Consider the following 12,449-nt stretch of genomic DNA (forward strand, 5'->3'; position numbering starts at 1 on the left):
AAAGCACTTAACATGGTGTTTGGCATATAGAAAGTAAGAAATGTTAGTTGTTATGATTTTTATGTTTGTCATTAGTAATATTAGCCTATTTTGAGCATAATTATTTTTCCTATGTAATTTTTTGGTTCCCACTTACCTCAAATAGTAAGTTTTTTGTGTGCTTTAGGGTGATCGGGTGATTCTTGGCGGAGATCATTATTTTAGATTTAATCATCCAGTGGAAGTCCAGAAAGGAAAACGACCGTCTGGTAGAGATACTCTTATAAGCGAGGGTCCAAAAGACTTTGAATTTGCAAAAAATGAGTTGCTCATGGCACAAAGATCACAGTAAGTATTGTTGTTGATATGAAAGTAGTTAAGTGTACGAGAGAGAGGTCTGCAACAGAGAGTCACTTTGTGCTAGTCTCTAGTAATTAACTCTTTGGCTATTGGTTCCTAGTGATGTAATTTTTTCTTGGTACATTCATTCATTCAGTAAACATTTATTGAGCACCTATTAGGTGTCTCTCACTGTACCAGGCGCTGGGGATAAAAGGAATAATAATGGAAATTAGCTCCTATGCTCAAGGAATTCATCATCTTATGGGGCTGATAGACATTTATGACGCCACTGTGACAGACTACTCTGTCACAGTCCTGCACTGTATGGTGTAGGAGCTTACGGAGTGACACTTGGCCCCAGCCAGTGATTAGCAAAGGTTTCTAGAGGGTGAGAAGACGTCCCCTAGAGCAGAGTCGCAAGAGACTATTAGAAGTTAGCCAGAAGACAACTGGGGAAGTATACCTTTGTTTTTCTTTTCTTCTTTTGCCCCAGTTCATGCCATATTGTAGAATTTCTGGCTCAAGCAGTATCCTTGTAAGCCAAATGCTAAAGTATATATAAATAAAATGCTAAAGAATTTGGACTTTATCTTAACTGATAAGGGAACCATTAAAAAAATTTTAAGCAGATATGAGACACTCATAATCAGAATCACATTTTTAGAGAGATCACCATGACCCAAGTCAAGAAAATGGATTAGAGGTAGAGCAAGGTTATAGGCTGCAAATGCAGTTAAGAAACTATTGAATCAAGATAACAATAGTGTGGTCAGGTAGGAGAGAAATATAAAGGAGATAAAATCAACAAGCGTTGATGACCAAAGAGGATGAAGGGAAGAGGAATCAAGAACGACTAGTATGGGGTGGACTAACCTTGCTTTGTCACTTTTTAAAAAGCTCAAAACTAGGCCGGGCGTGGTGGCTCATGCCTGTAATCCTAGCACTCTGGGAGGCCGAGGCGGGCGGATTGCTTGAGGTCAGGAGTTCAAAACCAGCCTGACAAGAGCGAGACCCCGTCTCTACTACAAATAGAAAGAAATTAATTGGCCAACTAATATATACAGAAAAAATTAGCCGGGTATGGTGGCGCATGCCTGTAGTCCCAGCTACTTGGGAGGCTGAGGCAGAAGGATTGCTTGAGCCCAGGAGTTTGAGATTGCTGTGAGCTAGGCTGATGCTACGGTACTCAGTCTAGCCTGGGCAACAAAGCAAGACTCTGTCTCAAAAAAAAAAAAAAAAAAAGCTCAAAACTGCCTTTGTCCTCTTTTTCAAATTTTTTTTTATTGTAGTATAATATACATAGCATAAAATTTACCATTTAAACCATTTTTAAGTGCATGGTTCAGTGGCATTAAGTACTTTCACAGTGTTGTGCAACTATCACCACTATCCATCTCCAGAAATGTTTTATCATCCCAGACTGAAGCTCTGTATCCATTAAACAATAACTCCCCATTCCCTAGCCCTGGGAACCACTGGCCCTCTTTCTTTTGACATTCTTATTCTTTTTTCCATATAAAATATATAGAATGGAAATTTCTATATATCATAGTTGCTAAAGCACTTGTTTTTTTTTAGAAGAAAGAAGCTTTTTAGTTTTCTATAATTGCTGATGCTTTTTGTCCTGTATATTGAGAAGTGACAAAACTAACTTAATGTTTAAATATTAAAACTATTCAACCATTATATTCAACCATTATTAAAATGATTGAATATATGATACAATCTCTCCTCTATCAGTTTTTATATCATATGTTTTTAGTCATTTCAATATTTTTCTAATCTATGATCTAAACTATGACATAAACCAAAAGTTGTTGATATATGAAATATAATTTTTGCTGTAACCACTGTTAGTTTAACATAAAATACCCTTATTTTGTGTTTACTATAATATTTACTGCAGTGTTTAATATATGTTTTTATATAATTTATTTTCCTTAAGCATTTGAAAAATATATTCAAATATTAGGCATCTGCAATAGTAACTAAGTTAGAAATAAGCAAATTTTCATCCTGTTTTTTTTATCAACAATTCTAGAGCCAATGAAAATTTTAATAACACGGTTGATAGAATGTCAGAAATTAAGTTTTAAGATTTAAATTTTTGTTACATGGACAGCATTTTAATATGATTAAGAACTATTGTAGTATATAGCCGGGTGTGGTGGCTCACGCCTATAATCCTAGCACTCTGGGAGACTGAGGTGGGAGGATCACTCAAGGTCAGGAGTTCGAAACCAGCCTGAGCAAGAGCAAGACCCCATTTCTACTAAAAATAGAAAGAAATTGGCCGGGCGCTGTGGCTCACGCCTGTAATCCTAGCTCTTGGGAGGCCGAGGCGGGCGGATTGCTCAAGGTCAGGAGTTCAAAACCAGCCTGAGCAAGAGCGAGACCCCGTCTCTACTATAAATAGAAAGAAATTAATTGGCCAACTGATATATATATAAAAAAAAAAAAAAAATTAGCCGGGCATGGTGGTGCATGCCTGTAGTCCCAGCTACTCGGGAGGCTGAGGCAGAAGGATCACTCGAGCCCAGGAGTTTGAGGTTGCTGTGAACTAGGCTGACGCCACGGCACTCACTCTGGCCTGGACAACAAAGCGAGACTCTGTCTCAAAAAAAAAAAAAAGAAAGAAATTAATTGACCAACTAAAAATATATATACAAAAAATTAGCCGGGCATGGTGGCGCATGCCTGTAGTCCCAGCTACTCAGGAGGCTGAGGCAGTGGGATCACTTGAGCCCAGGAGATTGAGGTTGCTGTGAGCTACACTGATACCACGGCACTCACTCTAGCCTGGGCAACCAAGTGAGACTCTGTCTCAAAAAAAAAAAAAAAGGACTATTGTGGTATATAAAGAATTCTTAACATGTACCCTGCAATATCTTGTACTTTGTAGACTTGAAGCGGAAATAAATCAGGCACAGTTGAAAGCAAAGGAAGAAATGATGCAAGGAATCCAAATTGCAAAAGAAATGGCTCAGCAAGAGCTTTCTTCTCAAAAAGCTGCATATGAAAGCAAAATAAAAGCACTGGAAGCTGAACTGGTAAAAGGCAGCATTGAGTTGGTTTTTTTCTTCCTTACAGTACACCCAAGTGATGAGTTGATTGTAATATTGATTATATCCCTATAAGGGAACTGGGGGACTGTCAGAGACTAGAGAGTCAAAGCCACAGTGACTCTTGGCCCTCTTTAATTTTATAATACTTTAGGAAGCAAGTTAGTAGCAGATAATGGCCACTGGAAGAAGAAGAAAAATAAGACTTCTGTCCTCTAGCCCCTTGCATCGTGGCTTTCTCTATGATTTACTGGCAATCTTATATTACCAGAAACCCATTTTAGAGAGGAATACTCTAAAAGTTTGACTATTTAAAAATCTAACTATTTTTAGTTAGGTTAGTTAACCTGAATGAAGTGGAGAAGCTAAAGGGCAGCTTATCTATGATTGAGTAATTTCTTGTACATTGATTAAAGAAAGCTGGAAGGCCGAGGCGGGCGGATTGCTCAAGGTCAGGAGTTCGAAACCAGCCTGAGCAAGAGCGAGACCCCATCTCTACTATAAATAGAAAGAAATTAATTGGCCAACTAACATATATGTAGAAAAAATTAGCCGGGCATGGTGGTGCATACCTGTAGTCCCAACTACTTGGGAGGCTGAGGCAGGAGGATCGCTTGAGCCCAGGAGTTGGAGGTTGCTGTGAGCTAGGCTGACGCCATGGTACTCACTCTAGCCTGGGCAACAAAGTGAGACTCTGTTTTAAAAAAAAAAAAAAAAAAAAAAAGATTAAAGAAAGGGACCTTTTAACTTCTTTGGTATTATTTTTTTAAAATCCTCTGTTTTTTTTTCTGAGTTATTTTTTATTACTCTTTAAAGAAAGAAGAGTCTCAGAGGAAGAAAATGCAGGAAATAAATAACCAAAAGGCTAATCACAAAATTGAGGAATTAGAAAAGGCAAAGAAGCATCTTGAACAGGAAATATATGTCAACAAAAAGCGTTTAGAAATGGAGACTTTGGCGACAAAGCAGGTAATTTCATTTTATAGCCAATTTGCTCTATTCTGAGGAAAAGCTGTTTTGTTTTGTTTTGTTTTTTAAAGAGGTTGTGGTATCTTGACAAAAGAAACCCAAATGCAGGTCTGTAGGTGAGGATGATTCTTTCTGCCTTAAAGCTTATGTCCTGGTTGTGCTCACAGATCTGTTCATACATCATCACACAGAGATTTTGAGAGAGACAGAGCTCTCTCTGTCTGTGCTAGTGCAGCTAGTTGCACTCCTATGTTCTTTTTTTTTTTATTTTTTTTTTATTTTTTTTTTATTCCCAAAATTCATTCTCAGAGATTATGTTCTTTTTAATGCCTCTACAATTATCTGATCAGCAGTCATGCCAAGTAATGTAAATAAGTGAACTAGTGCTATGGCATGATATGTAGAAGGAAGACAGTTACAGCTATTATAATAGGTCACATCCTGATGTCAGAATGAAATATTATCTGCCCGTGGAAAGAGCAGCAACAGGCTGTCTCCTAAGAGAACACACAGTAGGGCATTCCCTACCCCAGTCTTGCCAGGGTGGTACCTACTTTTGTCTTCTAGGACACAGGCATCTTTCATGGGCTGACTCACATTAACCAATTTCACAATACTGAAAGATAGAACCAGAATGTTAACATATTAATACCTTCAGTCACCTTACTGTCAGCATTTTTGGCCATTCTTTCTCTTCATATTAGTGGTTCTGAAAGTGTGGTCTCCAGACCAGCAGCCTCAGCATCATGTGGGAACCTGTTAGAAATGCAAATTTTTAGGCCTCATTCTAGAACTGTTGAGTCAGAAACTCTGGGAGTGAGGCCTAAAATCTATTTGAACAAGCCTTACTGGAGATTCTGATGAATACCAAAGTTTCAAAACCACTGTTTTGGTTCTTTGGTTTTACTCTCAAATAATAATTTTATTTCTCTTTTATTCCAAGTTTATGGGGTTGGTGAGACCAGAGACGGGGGCTGGAGGTAGAAGCACATACTCCTAGTAATCCCAAAGTACTGGTGCTATAATAGAGTGAAAGGCACAAAGTGGCTAGTGAACTACCACAGAGAGTTTTAGGAGAAAAACATAGAACTGTTTAAATCTTGAAAACAATTATTATTAGTGGGCTATGGGCTTAAATAAAGGCTTATTTAAGGCTTAATAAGGTTTATTTAAGCCCAACTAAGTTTCTTGTGTCTTTTATATTGAACTTCTTTATTTAGTCAACAAATGTTCTTGAGTGTGGCGTTTTTTGAGCAGTTTTTCCCCCTAAATTTTCTTATTTCCTATCAATGGGAAGAAATAAATTATGTCATCAAAAATTCCCAATGATTTTGTTGTGGGAAAAAAATCATTTTATAAGGAAATTTTATAAATTATTTTATAAAAGCCTTTTATGTTTAATAAAATGCAAAAACATGTTAACTATATATGCTTAATAAAACATGTACTATAAAATGAAGTTTAATTATAGTTTATCATTCTGATTTTTTTTAAAAAATAGATTTTGTTATGTATATTTATACAATGTGATGTTATGGGACACATATAAGTAGTAAAATGGTTACTATAGTGAAGCAAATTAATATATCCATCATCTCAATCTAGTTTTATGAATTTTCTCTTTGCATATTCTCACTTGTGGGTCTATATGAATGATTTCAATTAGGCTTTAGAAGACCATAGCATCCGCCATGCAAGAATTCTGGAAGCGTTAGAAACTGAAAAACAAAAAATTGCTAAAGAAGTAGAAATTCTACAGCAGAATCGGAGTAATAGGGATAAAACTTTTACAAGTGAGTATATGCTGATTTTAGCAAACATTTTCTAAAATTATATATGTTATTACAAATAATTACTAAAATGTTAGAGTTACTTGCCTTTTTATATTCAAAATGCTTTTTCTAGGCTGTGTGCGGTAGCTCACGCCTGTAATCCTAGCACTCTGGGAAGCCGAGGCAGAAGGATTGCTTGAGGTCAGGAGTTCAAGACCAGTCTGAGCAACAGCGAGATTCCATCTCTACTAAAAAAATAGAAATTAGCCAGGCAACTTAAAATATATAGAAAAAATTAGCTGGGCATGGTAGCACATGCCTGTTGTCCCAGCTACTTGGGAGGTTAAGGCAGGAGGGTCGCTTGAGCCCAGGAGTTTGAGGTTGCTGTGAGCTAGGCTGACGCCACGGCACTCTAGCCCGGGCAACAGAGTGAGACTCTGTCTCAAAAAAAAAAAAAAAATTAAGTAATTTTTGTCAGGAATCATTCTGCCTAGTGAAATGTTAGTGCTCATAATGTATTTTGAATCTTCTTTATGTACTTTCTATTAGTTCAAACAAATTGGAGCTCCATGAAACTCTCAATGATGATTCAGGAAGCCAATGCTATCAGCAGCAAATTAAAAACATACTATGTTTTTGGCAGGTGAGTAATTATCCTGATTATAAAATATTCTTTGTTTTAAACCAGTTGACCCTCCTGTAATTTAGTTTCTCTAAAGCCTAATCTACAGTTCCTGTCTAGGAGGGAGGTGGCATCAGAGTCCCGTGGGACACTTGCAGACTCCCTTTTTAGAGCTCACTTCGGAGTGAGCGAGGTTTCCGCAAGTAACACACTCATCTATTTATAAGTAAAATAATTTTAGATGTTTTAGAAATTTGCTAATTTTCTTTTGAGTTGAGAATTTATTAGTATTCCACTTTTTAAAAGGGGATGTATGTACCTTATTAGAATTATTGTGATTTTTATAATTTTTATATAAGAAGTTATTTTTATATGGTGTCTATTAGACATGACTATCATAATAATAAAAATACTTAACCGTAGAAAGATTAAATCAGTGGACTGAATTTTTATGGAAATTATTCTGCTCTAGAAAACTCTTAGTGTAAATGGGTGTGTATGCTTTAGGATAAACATTTTTTTGTTTGTTTGTTTTTTCTTTCAGACATGATGTATCAGATAAAGGTAGTTCTGACACTTCTATTCGGATTCGGAACCTGAAACTAGGGATCTCAACTTTCTGGAGTCTGGAAAAGTTTGAATCTAAACTTGCAGCAATGAAAGAACTTTATGAGGTTTGGAATGTTATTAAATCTCTATAAACTTTTTTTTTTTTTTTTTGAGACAGAGTCTCACTTTTTTGCCCTGGCTAGAGTGAGTGCCGTGGCGTCAGCCTAGCTCACAGCAACCTCAAACTCCTGGGCTCAAGCGATCCTCCTGCCTCAGCCTCCCAAGTAGCTAGGACTACATGCATGCACCACCATGCCCGGCTAATTTTTTGTATATATATTTTTAGTTGGTCAATTAATTTCTTTCTATTTTTAGTAGAGAAGGGGTCTCGCTCAGGATGGTTTCGAACTCCCAACCTCGAGCAATCCGCCCGCCTCGGCCTCCCAGAGTGCTAGGATTACAGGCGTGAGCCACCGTGCCCGGCCTTCTATAAACTTTTTAAAATAAAAAAAATATAAAAGTGACATAGTCTCAGTAAAGAAAATTTGGAAAATAAAAGGCAATCTGTCAATTACCCAAGCCAACCAATGTTAAGAATGATGTATATTTAATTTACTTTTGCATTTAAATGGGGTTTTATTGGTTTGTTTTAATGTAGTTATAAGCATAATAGAGAAGTTTAGTGCTGAATCTATTCGGTTATAATTGTATATTTTAAAATTTTTATGTTTAAGCTTAAGGGAAGAAGAAATTTGATAGACATAAAGCAAATTGCATCATTTGAATTTATCTTCCTATGGCTAATAATGTGTATTTTTACATATTTACATTGACATTTTCCCATTGCTGTGCTTTGGATATTTTCAGTTGTTTTCCGCTTTTTATAGTCACAACTAAAAATGTCTCTGTACATATTAGTTTTTAATATCTTATTTGCTTGTCTTCTATTTTTTTAAAGTGGAACTCAAAATATGAGCTTTTTGTTATTACGCTTTGATGCTCACTGACAAATTGCTTGCCAGAAATATTATCATTTATCAATGTTACTAATTTGCTTTAATTTGTATTTTAATAACTGGTGACTCTGAGGGTTTGACTCCTTGTTTCTTTAAGGATAAATAAAGTATATGTTCCTGCCCTTTGAATTTTTTGTTAAGTGAAATGTGGGCAACGAGCTATTAAGTACAAGTTCTTATATACAAGTTCTATACAAGTTCTTTACATATTTTGATAATAAGCCTTTATATTTATCATATACATTTTTTCCTGATTATATAATCTTTTTCTTGGTTTCATTTTGTTATGCGGGCATTTTTAATTTGGTATATTTGAATCTATTAACCCGGGTATTGTTCAACCTCTGCTTTTTTTTTTTTTTTTTTTTTTTTTGAGACAGAGTCTCACTCTGTTGCCCAAGCTAGAGTGCCGTGGCGTCAGCCTAGCTCATAGCAACCTCAAACTCCTCGGCTCAAGCGATCCTCCTGCCTCAGCCTCTCAAGTAGCTGGGACTACAGGCATGCACCACCATGTCTGGATAATTTTTTCTATATATATTTTTAGTTGGCCAATTAATTTCTTTCTATTTTTAGTAGAGACAGGGTCTCACTCTTGCTTAGGCTGGTTCTGAGCTCCTGACCTTGAGTGATCCTCCCACCTCGGCCTCCCAGAGTGCTAGGATTACAGGCGTGAGCCACCACTCCTGGCCTGCATTTTCTTTTAATTTGTTAAAAATGTTTACATCTTTGAATCACATAGGATTTATTGTGATGTTTTGTGAGAGGTATGAATTTAAAGTTAATTTTTTTATTTATCACTAAAATAGTTGCATCATGTATAAAATTGTTGCATTGGTACTGTTTGTCAAATATAGTACCTTTAAGTAATGTGACTCTATATGAAATTATGTTCCACACTATTTAGGTAATTACAGTGATGAAGATATATGTAAAAACTTATAGGATGCTGACAAAGTATAGCCTAATACTTGAATTGCTTTAATAGAAAAATGAAAATAAATATTTAACTCAATCTAGGAAATAGTAAAGTAAAACAAAGGAAAGCAATTGAAAGAATCATTATAAGATAAAAATAATAATGAATTAGAAATAAATCAAAGTTCTGGTTCTTTGACAAAATAAATATGATTTTAGGAATGAGAAATGGTATTTGAAGATAAGGAAAACGTTTAAAAATTTTATTTATAAAATTTTATTCTAATCAATTTAACAATTTTCTAACGAAGAAAAGACTTCCTAGAAAAAAATAAATTATGAAGTCTGACTTAATAGATGAATAACTTTGTAATAATTTGAAAAGTTTGTCAACAAATTGGCCTCAAGGAAAAAAAGTGGAGGAATAAAAGGTGCTGATCCCAGTCAGTTTTCTGGGTAAGCTCTCTTAAACTTCCACAGAACAGATAAATCCTATTCTGTTTAAACTATTCTCTAACATAACAAAAAATAGAAAGTGTCACAGTTCATCTTATGATGCTAGAATAACTCTGATTAAAAACAAAACAAACAAAACCCACAAAAACTGGAAAGATGACTCAGAAGAAAATTACCAACCAATGTTAATATGAACACAGCTATAAAAATCCTGAATGAAATGTTAGTAAGTCAAATCCCAAACTATATTTAAAGACTGCTTATACCATGATCAAGTAGGGTTTATTCCAGGAATGGAAGGTATATTCACAATGGAAAATCCAAAAAGACTGAAAGGAATCTTACCAAAACATTGGTAGTGTTTATGTCTAAAGAATGGGATTTTGAGTTGTTTTAAATTTTTCTTTGTGTTTATATGTATTAATAATCTCCAGATTTTCTACAATGAATTTGAATTGCTTATGTCTTTTTAAATTTTTTTATTTTACGTTTTTTAGAGGCAAGGTCCCACTCTGTTGCCCAGACTGGAAGTGCAGTGGCATCATCATAGCTCACTGCAGTCTCAAATTCCTGGGATCAAGGGGTCCTCCTGCCTCAGCCTCTCAAATAGCTGGGACTGCAGGTGTATGCCACCATGCCTGGCTAATTTTTCCATTTTTTAAGACATGGGGTCTTGCTCTTTGGCCTAGGCTACTCTCAACCTCCTACCCTCAAGCGATCTTCCTGCCTCAGCTTCTGAAGTTGCTAGGATTATAGGCATGAGCCACCACACCAGACTGTCTGTGTATTTAGAATAACAAAAAATAGTATTGAGATCATTTGACCATTCTTGCCATGCCATATACTTTAAAACCTAGTAGTTGAATTACCCTCACTGTTAACTTACTTCCTACTTTCAGCTATTCATTACAATTCTTTACTTGTTTTTCCATAAAATTATAGTGTCTCTGAATCAAACTCTATATAATGTTTTGCTAGAATTTTAATTGATATTATTTTAAATATATAAAATATAGATTATTATCATGATCAATATGTTCAGCCAGCAAGTGCCTGCATCTTTACATCGTTAAGATTATTCTTTCATTTCTTTCCTGAGGATTTTATCGTTTTTGTTTTTACTATGACTTCCAAATCCTAAGTTTATTATTTATAATTATTTAATGATTTCTGTTGCTTTTAGTAAAAGTAGATCTCTTTTAATATAATACCTAATATCATATGATTGATTTGTAATTTTATCAGGAATGTGATTTTTTTTTAGACTTTTGTTAGATGACCTGTAATTTTAAAAATTTTATGTTGTAAATGTAAAGTATTTAAACATTTTTTTCTTAGTTGCTAAACATTTTTTCACCCATAATTAATGAAACTATATATGGCATTTTTCTTAGAGTAATGGTAGCAACAGGAGTGAAGATGTCTTTTGTGATCCTGAAGATGAATGGGAACCTGACATTACAAATGCTCCCATTTCTTCATATTCTAGAAGGAGGTAAAGACATTTTTGTTATTGGTTTTCTTGTTCTGGAGAGATTATATATATTATATATACATATAATTTCCTTATTTTAAAAGATGGATATGTCTATGAAGGGAACCCAGAAATATAAAAGTAATAGTATGGGACTTTTTTGTTTTTGTTTCTGTTTTTATTTTGAGACAGAGTCTGGATCCATTGCACCGAGCAGAGTGTAAGTGGCCTCATCATAGCTCAGTGCAACCTCAAACTCCTGGGCTCAAGTGATCCTCCTGCCTCAGCCTCTCAAGTAGCTGGGATTATAGGTGCATGCCACCATGCCTGGCTAATTTTCGTATGTTCAAGACGGGGTCTTGCTCTTACTCAGGCTAGTCTCAAACTCCTGAACTCAAGTAGACCTCCTGTCTCGGCCTCCCAGAGTGCTAGGATTACAGGCGTGAGCCACTGTGCCTGGCCAGGAATAATATGTTGGTGATCAAGTTACAGTATTTAGTGCATTAAATTGTTCATCAGTCAGTTAGAGGAACCAAAATGTTCAGTATTTATCCTTAAGTCTTAAGTGCAACTTAAAGTAGCATAAATCTAATTTCCTATAAAAATGAACAGTATTTATTACTTTGAAATTACTCTTAAGAACTCGGCATGCTTTATGATATTTTATTGTAACTTATAGAATTTTAAATACAGTCAAGTTAATATGAGCACCACAAAAGAATAAATCATGATGATAGAGAACATCTATACGTGACAAATGTTGCTTATTAATAACTCAAAACATAAGACTTCCACAGCGAATAACAGATGCTTTTCTAGGTAAAACTTCTTTTGCTTAGACCTCTGATGCTTAGAGAGAGGCAAAATGGTATCATGGAAAGGCTTTGGACTTGGAAGGAACTTAGCTCCTTAGTTTGGTGGGTTTTTTTGTGTTTTTTTTTTGAGACAGAGTCTCACTTTGTTGCCTAGGCTAGAGTGAGTGCCGTGGTATCAGCCTAGCTCACAGCAACCTCAAAATCCTGGGCTCAAGCAATCCTCCTACTTCAGCCTCCCAAGTAGCTGGGACTACAGGCATGTGCCACCATGCCTGGCTAATTTTAATATATATATATAGATATATAGATATTAGTTGGCCAATTAATTTCTATTTATAGTAGAGACAGGGTCTCGCTCTTGCTGAGGCTGGTTTTGAACTCCTTACCTCGAGTGATCCACCTGCCTGGGCCTCCCAGAGTGCTAGGATTACAGGCGTGAGCCACTGCGCCTGGCCCTTAGTTTGGTTTTTAAACAAAT

General features: G+C 35.6%; 1 protein-coding gene across 2 annotated transcripts in view; it reads left to right on the forward strand.

Annotated features, from left to right (window-relative positions):
* The window catches only part of KIF14 (kinesin family member 14), a 58,591-nt gene that overhangs the window by 27,027 nt on the left and 19,115 nt on the right, over nucleotides 1-12,449 (forward strand). For both annotated transcript variants that reach the window (XR_012914496.1, XM_075996985.1), the window contains exons 16-22: nucleotides 167-327; nucleotides 3,224-3,371; nucleotides 4,200-4,352; nucleotides 6,019-6,145; nucleotides 6,674-6,767; nucleotides 7,291-7,420; nucleotides 11,077-11,177. Coding sequence is in view for 1 of the 2 variants with exons in the window: in XM_075996985.1 (XP_075853100.1) it covers nucleotides 167-327; nucleotides 3,224-3,371; nucleotides 4,200-4,352; nucleotides 6,019-6,145; nucleotides 6,674-6,767; nucleotides 7,291-7,420; nucleotides 11,077-11,177 (914 nt within the window). In the remaining variant the exon portion in view is untranslated. The remainder of the gene's footprint in view (nucleotides 1-166; nucleotides 328-3,223; nucleotides 3,372-4,199; nucleotides 4,353-6,018; nucleotides 6,146-6,673; nucleotides 6,768-7,290; nucleotides 7,421-11,076; nucleotides 11,178-12,449) is intronic.

Source organism: Microcebus murinus, chromosome 23, assembly GCF_040939455.1.
Source record: "Microcebus murinus isolate Inina chromosome 23, M.murinus_Inina_mat1.0, whole genome shotgun sequence".
Classification (NCBI taxonomy): domain Eukaryota; kingdom Metazoa; phylum Chordata; class Mammalia; order Primates; family Cheirogaleidae; genus Microcebus; species Microcebus murinus.